Here is a 26,610-nt window from a genome sequence, read left to right on the forward strand (position 1 = left end):
CCACGAGAGGTACTTACATTTTTGTAGCCTCGATGTCTAAAGACCCAGGCCGGTCTGACAGACCCGAGCATAAACACAGTGGACTTACTCAGCAATGACTCCAATTTTCAAATGATATCATTGGTATACATGCTAAGTATACTTTAGACTGATATGTGCAGACATACCGAAGGAAACGCTAAACTTTTCCTCAGAAATGTGACCCACGAGAGGTACTTACATTTTTGTAGGCTCGATGTCTAAAGACCCAGGCCAGTCTGACAGACCCGAGCATCAACACAGTGGATTTACTCTGTTTACTCTTTTCCAACATTCAAAACACTGACAGATTACGCTTAACCGTACGCTCGGTTTGGAGCTTACTGTACTTGAAGCTTCTAGGCTATACCATAAATCAACCCAATTAGAGCTTTAATTGGGCAAAAGCATGCTGTGTTCCTGCTGCATTACTGCTGCTCTGCTGTAGGGAACTTTGCAGCTTGCTGCAATTAGTTAGATACTCCTCCACACAGACCTTCCAAGTCTACTGCTACTTGCGATGGTTTACCGAGTGCCCAGCTACTGCTATCGCTATGTTCTCTATCATGAGAACACAAATATCCTTTGCTTTAGTGATGTAAGCATAAGATGTTATGCAATAGATGGTGTGTCTACAGTACAGCAACTGACTTTATCCGCCCTTAATTTTACCTCGGTTTTGCAACAATGCAACCAAATGGTAATATGGTTTTCCCCACATAGCTTGTACCGGGCACTCAGTACTTTGTCAACCTAGCTGGCTATATCCAGTCTCCAATGTTGGTGACGAGAGATTAACGAGTGCTCACCGGCATTGCAGTACAGTAGTCTCTCTATAGCCTCACAAACAAGGTCTAATTGGAAAATAGAGTCATTAAAGGATTTTCAGCGACTTGGTTTTAATATTTGTAAAAGAATCTTTAGCAATGCTTCATTAGTCGGGAGCAGGTCTAATTATGGTAATTCTCTTCACCATCCTGCTCAGAGACGAGAGGACTGGGCTGCCTCGAATGATTGAAAGCTGCTTACTTTCACGTTCATTTGCTCGGCAGATCAACAATGGCATTGTTTTTGTATCAACGGTCAATCTCTCCAAATTTGTTGCTCTCTGCTGTTATGCCTGCAGCATTTATCATCACAGCATTGAGTTTTAAAGTTTAACAATTTGTGGCCGTAGCTCAGTCCGGGGACAAGTAGCAAAGCGCAAAGTTGTCCGCCTCGTACCGGAATACTCAGATCCTTTTAGTAATGTGAACATGCGTACATGAATTAATTCTCACGTTATTCTGAATACATGCGTATTTTTAGTCATCTTTGGCCAATGTGAGTCCAATGGGCATTGGGCTCACAATATCTGATCCAAGATGCGTGACAATTATTCCACACTTTATCTGGAGCAAAACTTATTCTGAATACATGCGTATTTACAGTCATTCTTTAACATATCTGCCCCAATCTGCTTTGGGCTCTCTATAACTGCTCGAAAGGTGTGAGACTGGCTTTTTGAGCACTGCAGCAAAAGTCTAGTTGGATCTGGTACCGTTTTGCTGTCTCAAGCATGAGACTATTGCAACTCCTTTTGTTAGCATTCAGATCTCTCAGAGATTTGGCCACTTTATGGTGGCGGAGTGTTGAACTCCTGTATGACAACAGATCTGTTTGAGGATGTTCCTCATGTTGTAGAGGCACCTATAATAATTATCTCACCTTTTAGGTTTCAGTAAACCTCTTCGTTACCAGAAGTTGGGCAACTTCAGATGGCCAAGCATGGACTTTGTGACAACAGGCATGCAACCTCGTTTTTCCACAACATAAGGCCTTGCTCATCCTTGATGAGAAACACCCTTCATAGCTGAATCAAGTGCTTCCGTGAGAACATAAAGTATTATTATTATTATTATAGCCTTATATGGTCTCTAACCGCCTAGAGAACCTCATGCATAGGCAGTGGTCTTACTGGCCAAGCCATAAGACTGACAGACAGATGGAATATGCTTCCTTAACTGAAGAAAACGCTGCTATTGCTTGTTATCATGCCAACTTTTTCAATATGGCGTAGTCTGTGGTTGTGTCTCCAGGTCCATGCAGACCTTCCAACACACCCAAAAGTCCTCTACCGAGTGTCGGGCTATGTCCCAACATGTCGTCCCCACTCAAGCATGTACCATCATAAAACATAAAATGGTTGTTTGATGGGTCAGTAAAGTAGGGATAAGCTGAGCATACTTGTCCTTACAATGCATTATTTCAATCTGACTTCCAGCATGTGCTTGCTGTCATAGTTACTGTACAAAATACAATCTTGCTTGAGTGTGGTAAGTTACGGTTTTTATAAAGCCTATGTGAGATTTGTTGTCTGTTGTTCTACCGATCAATCATTCACGGCCATTTGTGACAGTTTACCCAATTTCAGAGTGCTCTGGAAATTCAGGTAATATTGGATTGTGGCTACTGCCTCAACACTAAAGAATTGTGTGCGTCAGTCTGCATGGCCTCACATTCCTTCTCCAACATGTCGAGGTAAGAGGCTCGTTTTCAGGAGTCTCCTGTCTCCAAACCCACCGTATATCAAATTGCTTGGTGGTGTCAAAGTCGAAAACAGCGACGAAGGGTTCTGTTGGAACGTCCGGCAAGCCTTTGCATAAGGCCTTTAAAGTTGAGTCACTCATTTTTGCTATGGCTAGGTCAGCTTAGAAACGCCAATATCAGTCACAGGCTGTTAACAATCAGTCATACGAGTGTTTAGGATCTTCAAATTTATTTACCGCTGGCTGTATACACCCCGTTAATGGACTTAACTCGGGCAATTGCCTTGTTTTGCAATGCAGGGTAGGAATGTCTCAACATCCACTGCCCATGAATGCTCTCGAGTAGATTATATTTTTCACAGAGGTACTCATACATGCTGTATTCTAATCTCTGTATGTAGGGTTAGTTACATATTTGGTGTTGCACATCAAGAATGACCTACTAAGTCCATTGACTTAACTCGGGCAATTGCCTTGTTTTGCAATGCAGTGTAGGAATGTTTCAACATTCACTGCCTATGAATGCTCTTGAGTAGATTATATTTTTCACAGAGGTACTCATACATGCTGTATTCTACTCTCTGTATGTAGGGTTAGTTACATATTTGGTGTTGCACATCAAGAATGACCCACTAAAGTCTATCGACTGGTTTTCAGTAAACTGGGAGACCCCCTTACTCTTGTTGAAGAATGTGCGGCTCTCATTGTGAAAGACTGTGTGCTATCTCCATATAGTCCACCTTGCAGTGGAAAACTTCGAGAGCAACAATTTGAACCGTGGTGAACCAAAGGAACAGTTTTTCACGGTTCAGCACACAACACAGTGACCACCATTTTGCCAACGGCTTAATATGATGTTACATAACAGTCGAGTGTATACAGCCTGACCCGTCTTGGTACAGTATTCGAATTTTGCCCCAGTGGTAGAGACTCTTTCATTCAGTTGGCTTGCTTGCCCACCTCCGACTAGTTGCCTAGTCCGGTGCTACTCTGGCCAATGTCGGTTTATCCAGGTAAGCTAGGCACGAAATAGACTACACAAACCAAAAGTGGTGTTGGTAGTCTATAAGTGCTAGCTTACCTGGATAAACATCCCACCCGCCGTCCCCACAAAGACAAGCGTCTCGTTCAATGATGATGGTGGTATGTTGGGATGTTCCCACTTGAGGGCAGGGTTCATGGAATGTACCATTATCTGACGGGGGTTTTTCAAATTTTTTTTTATATATTCGAGTTGTAGCTCTCTTCTCGGAGAGAATAGGCCAATGTCGGTTTATCCAGGTAAGCTAGCACTTATAGACTACCAACACCACTTTTGGTTTGTGTAATAAATAATATGATTGAATTCAGTATTTCTTAAGACATTTTACCTTTGTCTCCCCACCCATGCTATATGACCATAGCAACTATAATATACATATCTTAATATCATTTCTAAACTCTGCACTACATGTCTAGCGACCGTTCTATTTTATTGCTTATTTATTGCCCCGAATTAAAATCCTTTCTCCATGTTTTAAATTCTTGAGCAGCAGTGTACGATACATATGAATAACGCTCGTTCTTTTGTCATATCAAACAACAGCGTTACGTTGATCTTCCATCATTTCTTTTGACAGCGTAGTATGCCGCAAACAACACGATGTAAGTCTTATTTTACACCTTCAATTATAATTCAGTTTCTTAATTGTTATTGTTTTGAAATTATCCAAAGAAGCGAAGATACTGTCTGCATCGTAATTTTGCTGATCATAGATATTGACGTGGCCATATGTTTGATTATTATAAGTGTATCTACTGTACTGTAGCATAGCATGATCTGTATCCTGCGCTGCTGTGTATAATGTATTGTTGTTTTAGGCACTTCACACTTCAAAATATTTTAGTTTTTTATGTTGCCATGTCTACTATCTTAAACCGTAAGACAAATGATAGAATTTACTCTTTAAGTAGAAGTGTTAAAAAAATCAATCCGCTTTATAGTAGAAATAGTTGAATTCTTGAATAAATTAAATAGTTGAAACTAGTTTTTACAATTTAATATTTGTTATGATAAAGATTATCTAAATGGTTATTAAGTAATTGCATCTGCTGTACATTAAAACACATTATGGTAAAGTGATTAATACTGGATAGTTAATTTAATTCACCAATTATGTTAATTTCTATTTTGACCAGAGTTTTATAGTAAATGTATGGCTAGCATTATTTTCACCACATATTGTGTTCGAATCTCAAACTGCCCACTTGACCCTTGATAGTTACAAATCAACAAAGATTTCTACATCCTCTTATTCCTATGTTAATTGTTTATTAAAAGTGTATGTGGACTTGTTTGACACCTCTTCTCTTATATGCTTTATCCTTTTTAAGATATCACCTTCTCGATAATTTTTGATTGCAAAAATCAATTTAGAATTCCAATAAGGCTGAAGTACTTGCTGTAATTGGTTTTGATGTAAGGACACTTGTAATGCAGCCATGGTAAAAAATGTAGATAATAAGCAAGATACCAACCATCCATTAAATCCAAATAATTATTGGTAAATCAGGCTGAATAATCAATGATGTAGTCTATTATATAGCGGCCATAGTTCAGAAGGGTAAAACTAGCTTTACACAAATGTTAACTTTGCCTACTGTACATAGTGTACGCTTGCACCTTTCTGAGGTCCTTTCCTAAAGGGAGATTTCAATTTGCGATGACCTATGACCTTCACATTGATGGTTTGCTCGTCATCGTCTGATCTAGGAACCACCAAAATTGTACGTCAAGGAATACAGTGAGGAACCATGCCTGAATTCCCTGCATGTGCGCAAGGAATACATGGCGTACAGTACTTGTTCGTAGCTTTTCAGCTGTCGCAACTCGGAGGCTCCCTAATGTTAATATTCTTGTCATAGTACAGAAATAATGATAAGTACATCTTCATTTATAGCTTGGGCATGGTCTATTTACTATGTTGCTATTCTAGTAATTGTTTAATTTTGATTTACAAATGTATCATGATCGGTAATCAATAATTAAATTCCAAGTGGCAATAAAACTTGTTAGTACACAGTAGTTTAATGGTAGCAGTCAGTGTTTACTATTTGACTAATATCATTATTTATTGTGTAGAGTACTTAGTGGTTTAGTAATTAAATTGTCTTTCTACTTCTCTAGATTAATTAATGTGGTAAAAAATTATATTATTGTTTGGATTTCATTTCAGGTCACAGAAATAAAAGACCTAAAGCTCTGTCTACGCTATCAAACTTTATGTGACAAAAAAATGTGGTGTGCCAATATATGGACATGATGATGTTATATCACTACCATATTTAGGAATATCACTACTATATTTGGACACATCGTACTTTATTTTTCAAACTAGTTTTGAGCTTTACAGGTTATCCAATATCAAATGTACTTAAAACAGGTTAGCTAAAAATAGAATGAGGCAGGATGTTAGATATATTACAAGCAGTGGGTTTATTAATTATCTCATTAATATTACTATCTTTGCAAAAAATAACTAATGTCAGAAGCTGTCTCTCCAAATAACTATTAAATACATTTATATTTAACTTTTAGCCAAAACTAGTAGTAAATGCAATAACATTTGTTGTAACTATAGAGGGCCTTCTTAAGTTATAGTTCATTCATTTTTATGTGAATTTATTTTTCTTTGCTATATTTTTATAATGTTTTTTCTGTTAAAATGTAATATACTATTTTTTGACAGAAAGATACTATACATTCTATGATAGTGTAGAGTACAGAGCAATCAGAAGGTAAAACAGAGTTTAAAACAAAATATAAATCCATGAAATTGGATTCAGTACAAATGTCTGTAAATAGATGCTAATTGGATAGGTTGTTACCATGGCAACCTGTCAAATGTTTATATTCTGGATAAATTATTCTTTAAACACTTTTTAAAAAGAAGTAAACCGTAATAATTATGACAGCTTGATGTCTTCTCAATAAAATTACGAGAATTTTTTTTAAATGTGAAGAAAAAAAAGATTTCGTTCAAATATATTGACTAATATAGCATTCACTTTCATTTTTGTTGTTTTTTTAAACATTTATTTTCTCCAGTAGGCATATTGATACAGTACTGGCCATAATGTTTATGTGAACCATCTGCCAGTGTGGTTCATTTGTACTGGTAGAAAGAATATATGTAGATTAAGGTTGAATTCTACCTTCAGGGCTTAATTGTATCCGGCTGCCTATATTTTTTATGCATATAAATTTATTGATGTTATTATTTTTAATACTGTATATATTTTTTCACAGCCCCTGTGGTCGTTTTGGCACCCTGTATCGAATAATAATGTTATTGTTATGATGTTAGAATAATACATGGGCAAATACATAGAAGTGAATTTTCTTTTGTGATCCAATATAATGCGATAGATAAGTACAAAAAAAAAACGGTTGTTGTTAGTTACAATCTGACCACACAACACGGTATTGTTGGTGTCAGCACTAAGTTTCCTTTAAAAAAAAGTTGATTCTGATGATTTAAGTGGCCCACTATAAATACCAACATGCATCATGCAAGGATTAATATTGTTTTCCTTCTGTGATGCACCTGCTTAGTGTGATACAATACTGCTTAGGAAAAACAATGGAAAAACCATAACTTTTCAGTGAAAATATATATATATATATATAAAATGTCTTCAGCAACGAGAAAATGCCGGATTAGACCTATAGCTAGTGTACAATGTTTGTATAATATAGTAATTTATCAAAAGCATGGCCTAGAAACCTATGCCTAAATAGGCTAGGCCTAATACCTATCTACGAGAACCCTAAGTAATGATGATGGTTGTACGTATGGGTATGCCCATGTGAAGGTAAACCTATGCCTAAATAGGCTAGGCCTAATACCTATCTACGAGAACCCTAGTAATGATGATGGTTGTACGTATGGGTATGCCCATGTGAAGGCATGGTTAATGTTTCCTTATGTACAGTAGCTCTCCTTCAGGTGAGCACAGACTATTGTCGGTTTATCCAGGTAAGTAGCACTCACATCCGGTTTGTATGTTTGTCTGTCAATGTTCATAACTAAAATTGAAAGTGAGAACTTTTAAAATAACAGTACAGTTTTTAAATCAAAACCACACATTTTACACAAGTCAGTTGGCATATAATTGTATTTTTTGGCCATGCCTTTAAAATATTTAAACATGCCTTTAATGACATCATTTATGTATGTTGAAATGTTTGATTCTATACAGAGTATTAGTATGGTGTTTCTATTCAACTTAAGTTAATTAATGAACAAGATCATAATGTGAAATTCATATTAAGAAAATAGTACATTTTTTGTAAAATTTATTTCACGCCATTGATCAACCAGTACTCTGTGTCAAATTTAAGATCAAATCTTATTAACATAAACTAATTATGATTGTACTCGTTTTTCTACAGAGCAAGTTCGACCCACTAACCTTCTAAAAGGTCAAATCAGAACGATGCGGTAAACATTAGCATTAACAATTTGATAAACTGAATAAGAATAACATTAGCAAAATAATAACAAAACCAGTCAAAATTAACGCAAAGCAATTGCTGTAATAAACTAACGATGCAATGAACATGCTTTTATTGTAGAAATTAATCTTAATAAGACTTTTTATTTTTTTTTTTCAAAATAAATATTTGTCTATTATTTTTAATTATTGTGTTTATCACCTCATGTTTTTTTTTCATTATTTCTTGTTTATAAAAATATTGAGTAAACATGAAAGTTTATTTGATATTTTTAGAAAAAAAAAAATTTTTTTGAGATAAATTTAAATGCAAAGTACGGCCGTGAATATAGAACTCAAAGTAATTCAATTATATTTAACAATAGTCTTTGTATATAAACTTCAATGGACAATGTACTGTATGGTCAGTCTGTGATGGATCTGTTAAATTCTAGGTCATCAAAGCCTATGTGATTACTGTTGACATCTTCTGCCACTTCTTCATGATGATTTTATTTTTTTGGGACAGCAGATTAACTTGATCTAAATTCTTAATACTCTTGTTTTTATCCGAGACAATTCTAACAGGAAGCTTTGTATTTTAAACTTTTTGACCTATTGGATTTTTAAATTTAAGAAATTCATAGTCAAAAATAAATTACTTAAAATATTAGGTTAAAGTATTTGGTAATATTTTTATGAATGGCAATGAAAAAGTTTGAAGAGTAGATGTTGTGAATTCAACTACTACAGTCTACTACTGTCCCAACATTAGGACCATGTTTTGTCTTTATCTCTATTCAAATGGGATTTCCATCCTTAATACTAATAACTAAGAAGCTAAAATGAGTTGTTCGCACACAGATCTTTACCTTCATTATGTTAATGTATTCCAAAATACAGATCCGTGAAAGAGTTAAAGTCTTAGCAAGTAGAATGTCATGCCAAATATGTTATATGTTCAGTGTTACTGTACATACAGTGTATCAATAATTTAAAAGAGCACAGTAGAAACTCATACAGTAAAATCGCTACTAAGGAGATATCACTTTAGGACCCAACAAAGTCCTTGTCCTCTTAATAGGAGTATCTCAGAGGATAAGTTGTATAACCACCTCAATAGAATTAAAGATTTTTTAAAGGCCACATCAACTCGTTTTACAATAACTATTCTTATAGTGAGATCTTATATGCATTTAAATTAGTCGGATGATACAGTAGTATTGTAGGAACTGGTGCTATTAAGCTACAATTAAAAGAGTCAGTTTGCTTTATACCCAGACAATTAATAATTGTCTGGGAACAAAGTTGACCTCTTAATACAGTATATATATATATATTTGCTTTCTACTCTTATTCAGTCTCCACCCACCATTCACCACCCTGTTTCTTTTGTTGTATTTCTTTTATTCCTGTCCACCCAGGCAGCACTTGCCAGTTCTTATGCTATGACTTTATCCAAATTCCTTCACTTGCACTGATGAAGGGCTAGTGTTGCCCGAAAGCTCTGCTAACTTTTCTGGCTGTTTTACTTTACTGTTTTGATTTAGCTTTTCGCTTTTTTTTGTTTTGTATCTCCATTGAGATCCAGCCACTGATACCCACAGCATTGTCATTTTTTCAGTAATTTGCATATATTTGCATACGCATCCAACAGCAAGTAACTCACCAATTACCAATGAATAAACTATTTTATAATTTATCATGCTTATGAACTAAGTCTCATTTGAGGCTTAGGGAGTGGAGTTGAACAAGTCGTGAGTTACAACCCTGCCACTAGGTCAGGATTGAACCTTTGACCTTGGGATTGGAAGGCAAGCATGTTAACCACACTCTAAATACATTGTCATTTTTCACTTCTTTTTAGTTCTTTATGTAATGCCTGCAATTTTTACAGTAACTATAGTATAGCACATGGAAAACAGAATGATCATATTCAGCCAAACCACATTAAAGAATCGCTACACCTTTTTCTTAAGCTCTGTCCACACTATCAAACTAGTTTGACAAAAAAAGTGTGATGTGCCCAAATATGGTAGTGATATGCTTAAATATGGTAGTGATATGCTTAAATATGGTAGTGATATGACATCATCATGTCCATAAAGTATATGGGCATTACATTTTTTGGCACATAAAGTTTGATAGTGTAAACAGAGCTATAGTCTTTAATTCGCAGTGGCTCGTTTATAAGATAATAAGGTGCAAAAAGGGTGTGGTTGGTACTCAACTGTATACTCGTCCTTCACCTCTACATCACACGAAATGTACTATGAAAGATATATATGAAATAATAGGTTAATAACCAGTGCACCATTTTTTTAATTCTTACTGTCAGAATACTGTAGAAGTTGAAATATTAAAAGATTAATTTTAGGAAGTTTTAGCTTATATCGGTGTTAATGATTGGTTGAAAATCTGATAAAAGCAATTGATAATTTAGGGTAAGGCCAAGATAGAAAGTAGCCATGACACTTAAAAAAGTGGTTTTGAAGTTGAGGTAGAGTAAAGTCTAACTACTGTACAGTATGTATAAGGTCAACGAAAATGTGATTTGTTTGTAGTCTTGTATTAACGATAAAACTGTTTTTTTTTATTTGGAGAGTTTGAATAATATCCTGAATTTAAACACTTAGTTTGAAGTGGCTTAGCAGTATTATTGCATGCACTTCCAAAACATATTATAAAGGAAGAAAGTAATTCTGATCCTATTATTATTAATAACTGTATGAAGGAAAACCACATGTTCGTCTAGTATTTAACAAGATAGCCGTACTATTGAAAGAATAATATCTGTAAAATGTTATGTAACATTTTTTATACAATGTACTGTAATCAACACTATGTAGTAATTGATAATTTCCGTTTTATTGAACTAATATTAGAAATACATAATATTACATAAAACTTAAATGGTAGAACATTAAATTACCAGTAATTATATATTATAGGGTGATCAATTAGTTCACATTAAAATGTGTAAATAAGTTATACCAGGTACTAATACTAAAATATTAACTAAAGTATCACCTACGGTCGCTTTCCAAAAAAAAAAACCATTTCTCCCATTCTTGGTTCTCTTTATCAAATTTATTCCTCTTTTATATTAGCCCTCCTCCACCTATCCCTCCTTTATCTCATTTTTTATCCTGCCTCCCAAAAGTAACAATGGTTCTCTAAATCATGCCTAGAGAGCTTACAGTACCTGGATAAACCAACAATAGCCCTGTCTCTCCAAAGAGAGGATACAATTACGAAAAGAAGAACATCTTTTGAGCAGCCCTATCGGAAACACCTGCCAAGTAAATCAAAACAAAAAGTTACATTATTTTATTTGTTGATGAATATATATTTGGATGAAAACTATAATAATTTAAATATTCTTGTGAACATTAGATGTGTGTGTAGTTTGTACATTTTTAGGTTGGATTGTTTCGGATGTCATTAGAATTTTGCTAATTAGCAGGATGTTTCTCATTAAGTTTTAATCATTTGTGATGTAACATTTTAAGTGATAATTATAGCACTGTTTATGACTTAAAACATTTGAGTTTCATGGATTAGTAAATCATTCAGTCATTTCCAATATAAATGCTTACAGTATGTTATGTTGGCTTTGATGGTGGGAAGGTTGTAGAAAATATGTGAACAAAAATATATAAACATATGTGTTAGAAAATATCAATTAAAATGTATGGCATATTGAAAGGTCTGTCTGTTTGTTTGAATGAATGGTATTTATATATATTCTCTTCTCTTCAAATATATATATATATTTTCTCTCCTCTTCAAATTTTGCAAATGCAAAAGAAAGAATTTTATTGAAATAAAGAGCATATTCTATTTCATACCTAGCTGTATAAACCGACAATGGCTTATTCTCCTTAAGGAGCAAGATAACTTGAAAGAAAGTTCATTCATCATCCTCTGCATAAATGGAACATACCCTCAGGTGCATCCCACAAATCATAATTTCTTTTCAAGACATGGAAGGGCATGAATAAAGGCCAAATAACACAGACGAGTGGTAACGGTAATATAAATATTGAATCTATGTTAGTCCTTATGCCCATTTACACAAAACACAGACGGGCAGTTTCAACTCAAGATAGATACAGATTCTATGTGGGACAAGCTACATGTTTGTCTGCTTACTGTTACCGCTCGTCTGTGTAAACTGGCCTTAAAGAGTTTACAATGCACAGTGGTATTCCATTACAAAGACAAATGTGCATATTCAAACAACATTAAATCTGAATTGGATGGGATTTGAACCTAAAACCTTCATGTTTTATGTGAGGTTCAGGAAAAATAACCACCAGTCGTCAATCGCTTGCAAAATTATTGATCATTTTAATCATGCAAAAATAATTTCTGATTGAACTAGTTACGTTATGTTATAAAGCTAAACTCATAACCTCTTGATAGAGTGACGTCTTACTATGAATGTTGATCGTGAAATGATGTCGCCATTATTGACCATGTAATATTATACTTTTCACAAGCTTTGCTGTAGCATACATGCTTTAATTTATGTTATCACAAAGGTGATTTATCTATTGGATTAAGGACTCATCATAAGATTTCCTCATTTTGTTAATGACTTTAATAAACGTTGCAGCTTTACAGTATATTCTTCATGCAACATCTTCTGTCTAATTGAAGAATTTTTTTTCATAATGTTTTAGAAAATACAACCACCAAAACTCATTGTATTTGTTACAGTAGTATAAACCTCCTTGCCACCTAGTTGTATCCAACTAAAGATTGTATATAGTACTTTAAACAATTTAAACATAAACAGGAAACATATTACATGCTTATTAAATATGAACTACTGTAATGTTCTTATTAAACCTTACCCATATTGCTGAACAAATAGGCACTAAGATCCACCTGTTCTCTCTGAAACAAACACTGATATCTGCTAATTAATATTTGTTTTCACTAGTATTATATATATGTACAGTACTGTTATACTTTTAATATTTATAAGTACAATTATGTCAGTCTGTTTATATTCAATTATTTCACATATTAACGCTCCCAATCATATCTAAAGTTCATAGTAGTAGTATAGTACTGTAGTAGTTTACGCAAATATTTCTGTCTATTTCATGCCTGGCTTACCTTATCCCATTCTTTTTACAATACAGTACAAAGTTTTTTATCATGTACATGTGTATTGTAACCAACGGCTTTATGTTACATCCAAAAGATGAGGTAATAAGAGAAATGCATCTTGCATAAAGGACACAAGCAATATGACACAGATCTCCAACACATGCCTATCCCACGATGATATTGCGCTTGTGGGTAATTAAAACAGGCTTAAAAGGCATATTTAGAGAGAGATATCATTTTTTAAATCTAGGGGCAGGTTGAAGAGTAGGGTGGAAGTCATCTTTTGAAGATTGTAATGCAAACAGATACTTTAGGACATCATTTAAGCTTGGCTTATTTCACTTCCCCATTTTAGCCCCTGGCTCTCCGTCCCCTCCATCCCTATTTAAAAATCCTGGATCCTCCACTGCCATCTGTGTGCAACTCAGCCTACTACTGTACTTTATTATTTACTCTACTGTATGCCTAGCTTATACTGGCCTATCTGTACAGTACTATACTATTAAAAGTAAAGTATTTTGATCATCACTTTTTTTCAAATCATTGAGTATGACCCAGCCTACTTTACTTATGAATCTTATTTCAAATTCATTTTATCGCAATAATTTATTTGTCTCGTCTCAAACTTGTTCACGTAAATACTATATTTCTCTATGTACAGTATGTAGGAATGGCAATAACACAACACAGTTTTGAACAATCAATACAATTCATGGTTTGCAATATTCAAATGCCTACTGTACAGTACAGCTGTGGGAAAATGCAAACATTTCTTGAATTTATTTGAAATATGTGGGTAGAAAAGCGAATTTATGATGCAGCACCAATTCACTGCTTTTGTAAATATTTATCTGTTCAATAATTGTGACCATGTTTGTGTCCAGTGTATGTATAGGTCTTTTGTACACACTAACATATTCAATTGAAGCCGATATACTGTATAAACAAAATTAAATGTAAGAAATGGGCTTATTCATAGCTATTGGTAATACCTATACTAGGTTATGATTAATATTCATTTAATGATCAAATATTCAATATCGTTTAAAGGTTATTATACGGCCTACACTATAAAATAGTTGCTCATTTATAATCACGCTATTTGTAATTACTACAATGTTATGATAATACGATTACTACAGTATTACTCACATAATAACAATTTTCAAATACCTTTATTTATTCTTTTTTAATATAAAATCTATTTAAAATGTAAAGTTGACAACCTTTTAAATAGTGACCAGGTTTTATGATTTTTATCTTTAAAAGCTAAATAAAAACAGATAGATTGAAACTAGGTTGTACAGTAACAGCTGTATGAGTGGCAACCTTTTCCATATGTACTCTTCGACATCTCATTACGGCTTTCCTATTCGAATAAGCACTGTTTATGGCATTTAATTGAGTATACTTGCATCCATTGCTTACTCAGACCTTTTTACTAATCAATTCTAAGAGAACTGTAGCTCAGGGAGTCCATTAAAGAATAGACATATTTTACAGTATTGATGCTTTGTATATTGACATGTTCTCTAATTCTGAATAGTACTGAAAATAAAATATGGAAGTACTTTGCAGCCTAAAAAGTATTGAAATTACATATAGAAAGTAAAAATATCTATTTTCCCTTTGATTATGAAAAAAACTACATTTAAGAGTCTAGCTACTGTATACCATCAGAGGCAGTTCCATGGGGAGCAAAAGGGGCTCATGCTCCCTGTTTTGACAGCTAAAACAAAATTATTAACTACATTTTGAAAATCTAAGCTGAGAGACTGTTAATATTATATGGTACAGAATTACTGTTTCTGTTTTAAATAATAATTTTGAAAAACTGTTAATCATAATAGAGAAAATAATATTTTTATAATATTACTGAATTATCTGTTGATAGTGAGAATTTTGTACATATTCCTCTATTTACAGTAGATGGTAACTTTTATTTCTGTGGGTTTTTTTTTAAATAAAAAAATAAGGAATATAAATGTATTTTGTGTAAAACCGAATGTGATTTTTAAAATCGTATTTCTTTAGAAATTGTAAACTATTAAAACTTCTTAAAATTCCTTGTTAGATCGTGCTAATAATTTCTCGTCTAGAAATATATTGATGATATATCCCTAGACGCTTTCTATGTCCCGTTTATGTCAAATCATCGTCTTCCTTTTCGTATCCGCATCAAAGAAGTTCTAAATTAAGAATTTTAAAGAAATCTATTAAAAGCTGTTTAACGATCATGAAGTTATAGTGCGTATTACGTGGGTAGACTTCCGGTGTTATAGACAGGTTTATAATCAGATGAGAATATTAAATCCGTGTCGTTTATTATATCTATAATTCACATCTTTGATTTATTGAATGTTTCCTAATATAAATATTTTTTTACACAAAATTATAAGCTAAGAATATAGTTGTATTTTCAATTCAATTCATTATTTTCAGCATGAATAAGTGTATGTATAAAGATCTCTATGATAGGTACCATATATATTCGAATAAATGCCCACCTTTGAATAATGACCCGCCAAATAAACACCTGCCATAAAATTGTTTGGAATAAACATTCTCACAAATTATATTAAAGTTTTTTTTTGTCTCGCCACATGCATACACATAATATTGTATTTTAACACATTTCTACAGTATTTGTAGTAGAATTCATTGGCTTACACTAGTTGCAATTTACCAAGCATTTTTTACTGTATTTTATGACTTCTCGATATTTACATTAGTATAGTAGAGAATAACTGTACAGTACTGTAAGAATTATTGTGTAGACCTTGGTATGGGACCCCGTATGAGACAATTATAATGTTAACACCATGGTTGAGATAGTGTGGGTTGGAAGTTACAATTATACTGTACACTTTCAAGCAAAATTCCTTGAAATTTAAAATTGAAAAGAAATAATGTTTATATTTATCCATATGTTCTATACAATATCAATATTTTTTTTTCAATATTTTTGTGAAGCTCACTTCTAAAAATATGTCTACTGCCCTCATGTTTTAGTATTTGTAGCAACTGCTTTAAATAGATAAATATTATATTTAACTTAAATGTTGCCCTCTATAATTATTAAAAACATTAATCTATGAATGGTGGCTCTGCTATACTGGAGAGATGGTGGTTCTGTACGTTATTCAATAAATTACAAATTAATATGAAAAAATTAAATAAAAAAGAAATTGTGATCAAAATGTCTCCATACATATATTTGGAGTTGTACATTAATTATGTATCTTATTTGTTAAGTTGATGTATTTATTGTATGTGTTAATACAAAATTACCAATTAGTTTCAAATTAGTATATCTCTCTTTGTTTTTAATAAATTTATGTTGTTTCCTTGTTTAGTTTATTGTTTCGTTTTACATCACATACAAGCATTCAAGGTTAGACGTTTTTAAGAGAATAAAATCACAGAAAATTTGCTTATTTTTTTGGTTGAAACTGTAATGTATAAAGACTTTTAAATGAAAAAAAATGGCACCAATTTTTTCAAAACTATTTTCATAAAATAATTACCATTAGTATTATCTTTTATTATATAATCAATAAATTTTTGATGGTTTAAGTATTCAAATACTGTATCAAATATGTTTTATGTGCCAGAGTTTCAATACTGCAATCTCAAATCTTACTTAATACATGTAATAGAGTACGTCATATATACGATTATTATAAATTAGTGGATTTCTCTATTTACGGCGTTGGTATGCAGAGAAAAATGTCAGGAAGTCTAGATATCTGAACAAGGAAGTGTTAAACAGCTGGATGTGAGAAGTATAGTATCTCAGTTTGTTGTTGTAGTGTGTATGTGTGTGGGTTTTGCACACGGGTTTTGTTGACCTTTTGACTGTAGTAGGCATGCATCATGGCCCTGTAAAGTTTCTTCTTTTACATTTTGATCCATCATGCATGAAGCAACAAAAGGAATGATTCTGTGAAGCTGTTCAGAAAATCCCATTTTAGAGTGTTAGATTGGTTGAAGACAACTGTGTGTTTGTATGATCAACTTATTTCTCCATGGTATGATATACTGTGATGCTACAAGACTATAACCCAACTGTATCCTCTTCTCTGTATATCCTATTCATCTCTATCTGAAGCATGGATGATTCTACTACTACTGCAACCTCTCCCACTAGTACTCCATCTCGATCTGCCACCTTTCCACAGAGGAACTTTCGAAGACGACGCAGTAGTTACGGGTATGTTCATAATAATGATTGTTTTGGGCAAGGGGTGGTGGCTTTTTTTGGAATAGTTGACAGTAGCCCTATTGTATATTATCTGGTTCACATTGTGTTCATATTTTGTTTGATGATTTCAAATATAGTACAGTACCTATAGTATTTAAACCTATATTGAAATTGGATACTGTACATATTAAACGTTCTTAAGTGCTAATGTATACACTGGGTGTATACAGTATAGGTCTGCTATGGTAGATTGCTATTACTGTACATTGTTATTATGAAACCACTGTATATGAGGAAATCAATCGTATCATTATTTGAACCTTACAAGTTGATTATATACATTTTCATAAGTGAAGAAATGCATACTGTATTTTTTTAGTATGTATCAAAGTCTTTACACAATAAACAATAACAAATAATTAAATAAACAACCCTAAAAATATTCCATATCAAAATTCTCTTTAAAATCCATTGTCTGCTGAATAACAAAAAGAATTAAAACATGTAAATAATAATAATACATAGGTAAATAAATTGTTGTTTACATCTTGTCTACTTATGATAAACCATGCCACTAGCTAAATTAGAAAATTAAAATTGTGTTTGACAGAAGACACGAGACATGACACATGATAGTGAAATTTCAAATGCAGTCGCATAAATAATAAAGTTTGACTTGTAGTCTGAAAGACATGCACCAGTCCTGTAATCAAGAACATAGTATTAATAAAAATATTTCCCAAAAGACCCTGTGGAGAACATAATAGAATATGATGATATGTACGTATAATGTTGCTTAGCAACCTAGTTTTCTTGTGATTGTTCATGAAATTCAACCAGCTGTAATGGTACTCGCCTTATGTGTATAATGTGGTGATATGCTTTTCATGTTTCATGACAATTAACTTCATATTTAAGTAGTTATTCTTCCTGATATATGTCTTTACCCTGGCCATTTTGAATGTGATGAATCTTTTACAAGTAGTTTTTGTTGTTATATAATGTACCTTAAATTTATGATAAAAGGAAAGCCATTTTTGATAATGATAATTGTGATATAGGAAAAATGAATGGTAAATTTATTAACTTATCAATTTCATCATCATTGTTGTCATTGTCAGATGTTTACCCTACTCTGACGTAATTGTACTTTATACTATGTACATTTTAAAATAGCTGAGCATGAATATAATATATTTACAGTAGGTCCAGTGTACACAAGTAACATGCTTACGTTCACTTTTAAAAACATTGTATGTCTGTTGAAACGAGTAGCTGTACTTACACCCTAGTGTACTAGGACACATAGCCACTGTAGTTTACAGATGAGAGAGCGCTAAATTGGTAATACTGACATGACGTGACCCTTAGGGAAGAAGCATGTAGTTGAAAAGTGTAACATCTTCAGTAAATCCATGAGCGCCTTGTTGGAAGGCGCTGTACAAAAGGAAATTATTAGTACTGTATATGATAATGCCTACATGATGTACCAGTAAAAGCAGAGGGTCTTCCAGTACCAGTATTATAATATTATATAGTAGTAATATAATTATAGTATTACACATACTGTAGCTGCCATTATGGTTATGCCAATATTCAGCAGAGTGGTTTATAAACCTAATTGTAAATGTTTATAAATTACTATATAAAAAGATTTTAACTCATTCGTAGCAGAGAAGTACTTAGCTTAGTTAAATAATATTTTGGGCCTAGCCCACCTCCCCATAGTCAGATCCTAGATCTGCCACTGATTGAGCCATATATTATTATGCTAATATTCAGTGTTATGAATCTATAGATGTCTTTATAATAATGGTTATGCCAATATTCAGTATGAATCTATAGCTGCCAATATTTACTAAATGTAGCCATGACATGAATCTACCATTCCTTGAATCCGGAACTTATTTGTGGTTATCAGTTTTATAAAGTACATCCCGGAAAAGGATTTAAGCATCTAATTCTTTAATTTAATTCCTTAAATCTTAGCCTTGAAGTTTTTTTTTTATCTTTTTATAATTACAAACCAGTCTTGTAGAAAATTTATGAATATTGTGCTTAACACTGACCAAGTTGAACACTTGGTTGGTCTAAAGCTCTGTCTACACTATCAAACTATAGTCTGGAAAAAAAAAGTTTGATGTGCTCAAATATGGTACCGGTAGTGGTATGAAATCATCATGTCCATATATGGGATGACACACAAAATCGTGAATCGTTCCATATTTTTTATGGAGTAAGAGCAGTTTTCTGTTTGGGCTCATGCCTATTACTTGCTCCTGGCAAGATGAAATGTAAATCATACTTTTTAAGAACTTTTGCCAAATAAATATTATTATTATTATCACAATTTTTTGTCACATAAAATTTGATAGTGTAGACAGAGCTTTATGGCTTGTGCATTGCATGGAAAATATTAGTTATACTATAGCAGCATTTAATAGAAACTGTAGCTCTAATAGTCAATTACAGACCAATAAGAATACAAGGGCAACCAAACTGCTCATCTGACTTGCCCAGAGGGCCATCAAATATTCAGTGAGATCTGCTTAATTTTCTGTCTAGTCAGTGTAATCCCATTGCACTAAATACAGGTATAAAACTATATATATCTTCATGCTAATTGTCTGTTTAAAAATGCTTGAAAGAAGCCTAATGTTATGCAAACCCAATTGCATATTTTGGTATGACAATTATATACCTTATTGTCAACTGTTTTTATCATTATCAAAAGCATACCCAAATTTGAAATGATAATTTTAATATATGCCATATTTCACAATAATAAATTGTGGGACAATTATTACATAGATTTCAACTGTCCTACTTTTGTATGTTCTTTACGACTGCCCCACCCAACCCTGAATCTGTCCTGAAATAGTTTCACATATCCATTGAAAACATAAGAAAATGTGGTTTTTATTTGTGAATTACAAAATGTGTGACTAGCAGTATTATGTTATTCAGTAAAAACTAACATATAAAATGTACCATGTATCGCATTGATACCATAGAAACTGATTTTTATCATTTTTTCTTCAACAATCTGATACTTAGTAGAGTAGTACAAAAACTCATTAAACATATCTTTATGTAGCCTTGTTGAAAAGTGTATGGTAAATAATAATTATAGGTATTGTATATCTCTATACATTTCTCAACCATGTGGATTTCTTACAGCAGTTTAATTACTGTTTCAACTTTGACCTTTTGAAGCCATCCTTTATGATTTGATGGTCGATGATGAATTTCACTTAATAAAAGATGGTGTTGATAGCTAAGTAGGAAATGACATTAACACCAAGGTTTTCGTAACTGCAATATGGTTATGAATATTTGATTTTTATCATTCAATTTCATTTTAGATTTAAACATTATTGGCAATAAAATGATAATACATTTTCAATTTAAATAGTACTGTATAAACATTTTACAATATAAACTTATTAAATACAATAAACAGTACATTCATATTATACTGTATACAATAGAATAATTAAAAATGTTATGTATAGTAATAATTGTTATTCAATATACGTTGAATAAAACCTTTGTAATTAGCTTATACAGTAGAATATAATATATTGCAATAATTTTCTTTATACAAACGATAAATACTTTTTAATTTAAACCATGAATTGATTAATAAAGCAAACATCTAATTTTTTTTGCCAATTTTGCACTTATATGTAAAGCAACGATGGAAGGATAATATTCATTAGTAGTAACTGTTTAGTCATCACTCGTCTGAAGCATGAAGTAAGTCCACATAGCGGTATCTGAAGAAATAATTACTATGCGCATAGCTAATTACAAAGGTTATTTAACGTATAAAATAGTTAACAGCGTGAAATGAATGTTGACAAGAAGGCTAATGACCTTTGACCTCTGTGTGTTTAATTTGCATGTCTATTACAAATTAATTGTACTTGTGCATCCTTGGCTATCTACTATATGTTTTCCTATTACACACATTATACGACCTGTATACATGTAATATACATAGGATACGTTGATTATACTAGCTCAGGATAGCTGTGATTATCGGTCAGAGGCTATTATTGGATTTGGACTGATGTTCCAGCCTAGCTCGCTGGATTCTAGCCTTCCTCTGGGACAACTTGCCGTTGATCATCTTTAGTCTAGCTTCTTCTTCTTAGTAGTAGTACAGCAAAGTAAACGTGCTCCTTCATCATGGCTTTGTCACAAGCACCAAGCAAGTGCAGGAAATATCGTGTTCAAGAACGAACAAGAAGAACGTAAGACATTTTAGAATTTTAATTATGTACCGGTCAGTAATGCATTCTGTATAATTTATTAATTCTGATGCCGGTGTTGTTAGTAAAATTGAAAAATTCAGCCGTACAGTACAGCAGTGTAACATTTGTTTTGATTATTCATTGATAAAATATTTTAGTCTAATTGTAAATAAAACATCAATAAAAATGCCTGTTATGTTTAAGTATAGTATGATGTTGTTAATATGGGGAATTAAATACAATAGCTGGTCTACAATCACATTGATAGGTTCACAAATTGTTAGGATTGGGAAAGGGTGGGAATGGAGGGGACATTGTTGTAATCAGATGCATAGGCTGACGTTGGAAGGACTGTGCTACAAAATTGTTGGTTATTTATGTGAATTACTCAATTCATAAAGGCAAACTAAGATGGCATCGCACTAAAAACATCTAACGTAAAGGCTAAATCAGCTATACGGACAGCAAGTTGGGTAGACGAGACTCATACAGCCAGAATCAAACTTATTGCTATTCTGTATAATGTAGGAATAGGAGTTTGATCATAAGTGGATATATTTAAGTTTAAGTTTATGGCAAGATAACTATATTGTATGTATTAACCCTGTTAATTAAGTGTTAAATTATAGCAATCTCTGTGCATTAGCTCAATTCTTAAAAGTTATAATGGACTTAATCAGGTAGTTATTGGAACCAAAAATCCTTATCACTGTACCCCATGGTTTCCACAGGCAATGTATTCCATGATATTTTAAATGAAGAATACTTTTATTATTACAGTATATATACTGGTATTATTTTTGTAATTTATTTAAATAAACATGCCAACAAGTTTATATATAGGTTGTCTAGAGGGTTGACTCCAATGTTATTGCAGTTTTAAAAAGTAATTCTTCATGGAGAGAGAACAAGATGGTGGCTGCAATCGACCATTCAATTGCAATACGCATTGAGCTACTACCCCTGCGTTGAGCATTAAATATGAGAAGTATCTTTACATTCACCAGTAAGATACGCAATGTAGCGTGTTATTAAATTAATTTTCTTTATGTATTATATTAGATTCTTTTAAATATTTTATATTCTAAATTTTAATAATGTTTTGAACAGATTTACAGTGGCCGTATTTTTTTGTTCTTGTCGGAATCACCTCTCAGTCAGGAGTCCGCCCTCTAGCCAATCTTATAAACTCTTTGACATATACAGTATACAATGTGAAATAATACTTTGGACATAAATAAATAAAATGCCAATGTTATTAATATTAATAAATTAAAGTACCTGGACAGTTTTTTGTAATAATTTATTTGTGTATATATTATTTTCTATCAGCATATGTTTTAAATATATTAATTAACAGGCACAAAACAAATTCTAAACCACCTAGAATATTAAATATATAAAATGATGTGAAATCAAATATCTATGTGTAAATAAATAATGTTGGACTATCTGTTAAGCCACATAAAAACATAGTATAAGATGACTGACAATACTGAAAAGGTCAAAGATCAATTGTATATTTTATATAAAGTAATACTGAAACAATTTTTATTTCCAGAAATGTCGCCAATCAATAGTTAAAGCCTACTGAAACTATGACATTTTAATTATATATTTGTTCCCTTCGCAGACAACTCTCAATATCGTTCACATATTTAATACAATAATTGAAGAGAGCCCTCATCAGTTTTAAAGTGAATGAAAGATGCTACTAATTATAACGTTTCTTCTTATTTATAAACAAGGATTCATAGCAAATTTTGGCTTTCATCTTCAAATATATAACCACTTTATTTTTTAACCATAAAGCATAATATTCCTTTGCAGAATCTGTAAATGGTATTTAAATTCGATGGAAGAAACTTGAATAAATCAGTGGTTTCTAGTACTGTTATTGTTAATTTAATTTATTTGAAAATATCAGCTTGTAATCTTGGCAACTCAAGTACTCGTCCTTTGTCACCGAATCATTATGAATTTCAGCATAAATTAAAGACAATGATGAATAAATTATAGAATTTATTATGGTTGAATTATTGCTAGTTAAGTAGTCCTCCATTTTGGATTTTACTTGCGATAGACTAGTACTTATTTTTAAATTATGTTTTTAAATTTGCAATTTATATTAATTTGTACACTGGTTTTCATTTTAAGCTTATTATAAACTAGACCCTAGCTTAAATGCAACTTGTATTAAAACGTAAACAATAATAATATTTTGAATAAAATTTAAATACATTTTGTACATTATTAGATAATACTACTAAATGTTTTTTGAAAGAAAAACTAAGTATCCCTTTTTTTAATTAGAACAATTGGCAACAAATAAAATAATTGATTGATTGATCATTTTTTAAATATTCTTTACTATGGCAGTAGACATAGTTATCTAATTCTAAATTGAGGCAAACACTACTAAATAAATGCTTCCCACTAAATTACCACTAAATGTCACTAAACCATAAATGTAGGTGGGTTGGTTAAGGCAATTGATTGATTGATTGATTTGACTACCAATTAATCGTAATCAAAAATATATCCATGCAATTTGAATTGATTAATTATTTTTAGGTGATTATTCGGTGTTTTCCCCACTTTTACTATCCACACCTTCTGTGTATATTTGTTTGCATTCAGACAGTAGACTCTAATGTGACCATCTTGTTATACCATAATATATACCATATTTAGAGTTATAACATGCATTGTATTCTAAAAATTAAATGTATCGTATATTTTGTTCCGAGCTTTAACATTTTTAATTTTGATATTTAAAAAAAAATGTTGCTGTATACAACAAATGATAATGACTGCTGAATAACTTGATTATGAATATGTTGTCGTATTAATTAAATTGCTAACCCATCATTGCAGAATGTAAAAATAGATTATACTGTCCATTGATTAGCAGATTAATAACCCTCCTGCCTTGGAACATTCATAGATCTGAGTGGTGTCATTCATGGAATTGATAATTGTTGTATGAAATCTAGGGAGTTTTATCAGGAAGCTTTTAATGTCACTGAGACTTGTCTTTTCATTGGCTGTTGGCTTTTAGTAATTACATGGGAGTATAGTCAAACTCGTTGCATAGACCTGGTGTAGTTTATTGTGCAAATTTGAACGCTGGCGTTCAACTATACTGGTACTACTATGAAGCGATCTGAGTCTCTGGATACGGCGACAAAAGCAAAAAGTGGAACGAGTAAGAGAGTTTTTCTGCGTTTTTATCGTCGTTTAACCAGTGAAAGTGATTTGACCACACAAAAGGAACAATGCGACCAGGCTTCAAATCGGACTGATAGTTTCAAGTAATGTTTATATTCGTTTTAATATTCCCTATTCGAAATTTGGGTTTTTTTTAAATAAAAATGTTTGTTATTGTTTTTTTCAGTCAACAAAACAATGTTGCGATTAAATCATTTTGTATGAAATTTTTTTTAATACCGTGATTTTTAACAAATCAATGATTTAACAAAATGGTTCTTAATTTAGTGAGCTTTGGCAAATTTATCTGGTGAAGAGTTTTGTAATAATTTTTTTACAAATCAATTAGTTGATCATAGAAACTTAAACAAAATCTGGAGACTAAAATACACAAGCACAAGTTGGTAAGTTTTTGAATGTCAAGTAATGTTAATACAATATAGTAAAATATGAAAATTGTTGTGAAAAATGTTTAATAATAAAGTCATTACGACAGAATTGGATACAATACCAGCTATTTACTGTATTATACCTGCTATTATGAGAATAGACTTTGATACCAGTGTCTATTCTTAGTTAAACAAACAAAAATCAGTGCCTTTTCAATAGCAACCTAAAACAATATTGTTATTGAGATTAAGTGGATATAATTTCTAATGTAATGTCAAGTAGTTATACTGTCCATCTCTATCTAATACAATTATTTGTTAAATAGGCATGCCTTCCTCTACCACCTTCACCTACCTCCATATACCACAATTTGGTGACTGATACCCATCTCTACCACCATTTGGTAGACATACGCACCTCTCTCTACCACCATTTGGTGGCCGCACGCACCCATCTCTACCACAATTTAGTAATCTGTCACATCACATACACAGTTAGGTAACAGCAAACATTTCTATCTACCACAATTTGGACACTTTGGCGCCTCCCTCGATCACAGTTTTGTGCCGGCCTATCACCCATCTCCATATCTACAATTCATTAGCATTTACCTACTGTACTTATCTCTGCCATAATTTACCTCACCCAACTCTATCATATCTACCTCTATCTAGTACCGTTTGAAACCTCCAAAAAACAGTTTCCAAGCAATGGATAAACAAAGCTGTATATGTTGCCTTTAACTTGGCCCTTTTCAGTTCTTATGAAAATATCTAAAGAATTGTGGAAACAAAAAAATGCTGGTTATTTCAATTTTCAGTTGTGCTAGCATTTTAATTTAAGTGTCAGATTATTGAAGTATATTCTAAGAAGTCTATTGTATTGTCAATGTCACTATTATAATGACTATAAAGTACTGTACTATATTTAGGATTAAACCCAGGAGAACTGTGCATAGGAAGGTATATAACAATAGACAATCTGTATATGACTACATGTATTCTACTGCCATATACATTTAGTATCACATTTAATAATTGTCTATATAATAATCCTCACTAGGCCTTTGCTAAGCCTTCTAAGTATTACTTGACACTCCATGCTTGATCAATGTTTTATTATATTAGGTATTTATTTTTAGGCCTAAACAAATCATTATTTGAGAGGAAAGCCTGTAGCCAGGATTTTTACAGAGGGTTTCGTAAGCTGGCTTATTTACCATACTTTCACTGCTATTCTCTAGTAATGGCAAAAGGGAGTTTGTTCGAACCTTCGTACCCTCTCTGCCTATAGGCTTGAGAGGACACTGTGTTGTGTCCCTAGGTTTCTTCTTAATAAGGGTTGTATTGTATTACAATAATAATTACATTTTTTGAAAGATATTAAATTATAAGTAAATATT

At 32.4% G+C, this 26,610-nt stretch overlaps 1 protein-coding gene across 6 annotated transcripts in view; it reads left to right on the forward strand.

The window, feature by feature from the left end:
- Positions 1-26,610, forward strand: part of LOC144846872 (diacylglycerol kinase zeta-like) — a 67,707-nt gene that overhangs the window by 4,042 nt on the left and 37,055 nt on the right. The window contains exon 1 of one of the 6 annotated variants that reach the window (XM_078703584.1): positions 17,144-17,358. The exons of 4 other annotated variants lie outside the window; for them this stretch is intronic. In XM_078703584.1, coding sequence (XP_078559710.1) covers positions 17,258-17,358 — 101 coding nt within the window. In that variant the 5' untranslated portion in view covers positions 17,144-17,257. Of the gene's footprint in view, positions 1-17,143; positions 17,359-24,743; positions 24,923-26,610 lie in introns of those variants that run through there. One more of the 6 variants, XM_078703582.1, reaches the window with a different exon arrangement.

The sequence above is a fragment of the Antedon bifida genome, chromosome 1, assembly GCF_963402885.1.
Source record: "Antedon bifida chromosome 1, ecAntBifi1.1, whole genome shotgun sequence".
In the NCBI taxonomy this organism is placed as follows: Eukaryota; Metazoa; Echinodermata; class Crinoidea; order Comatulida; family Antedonidae; genus Antedon; species Antedon bifida.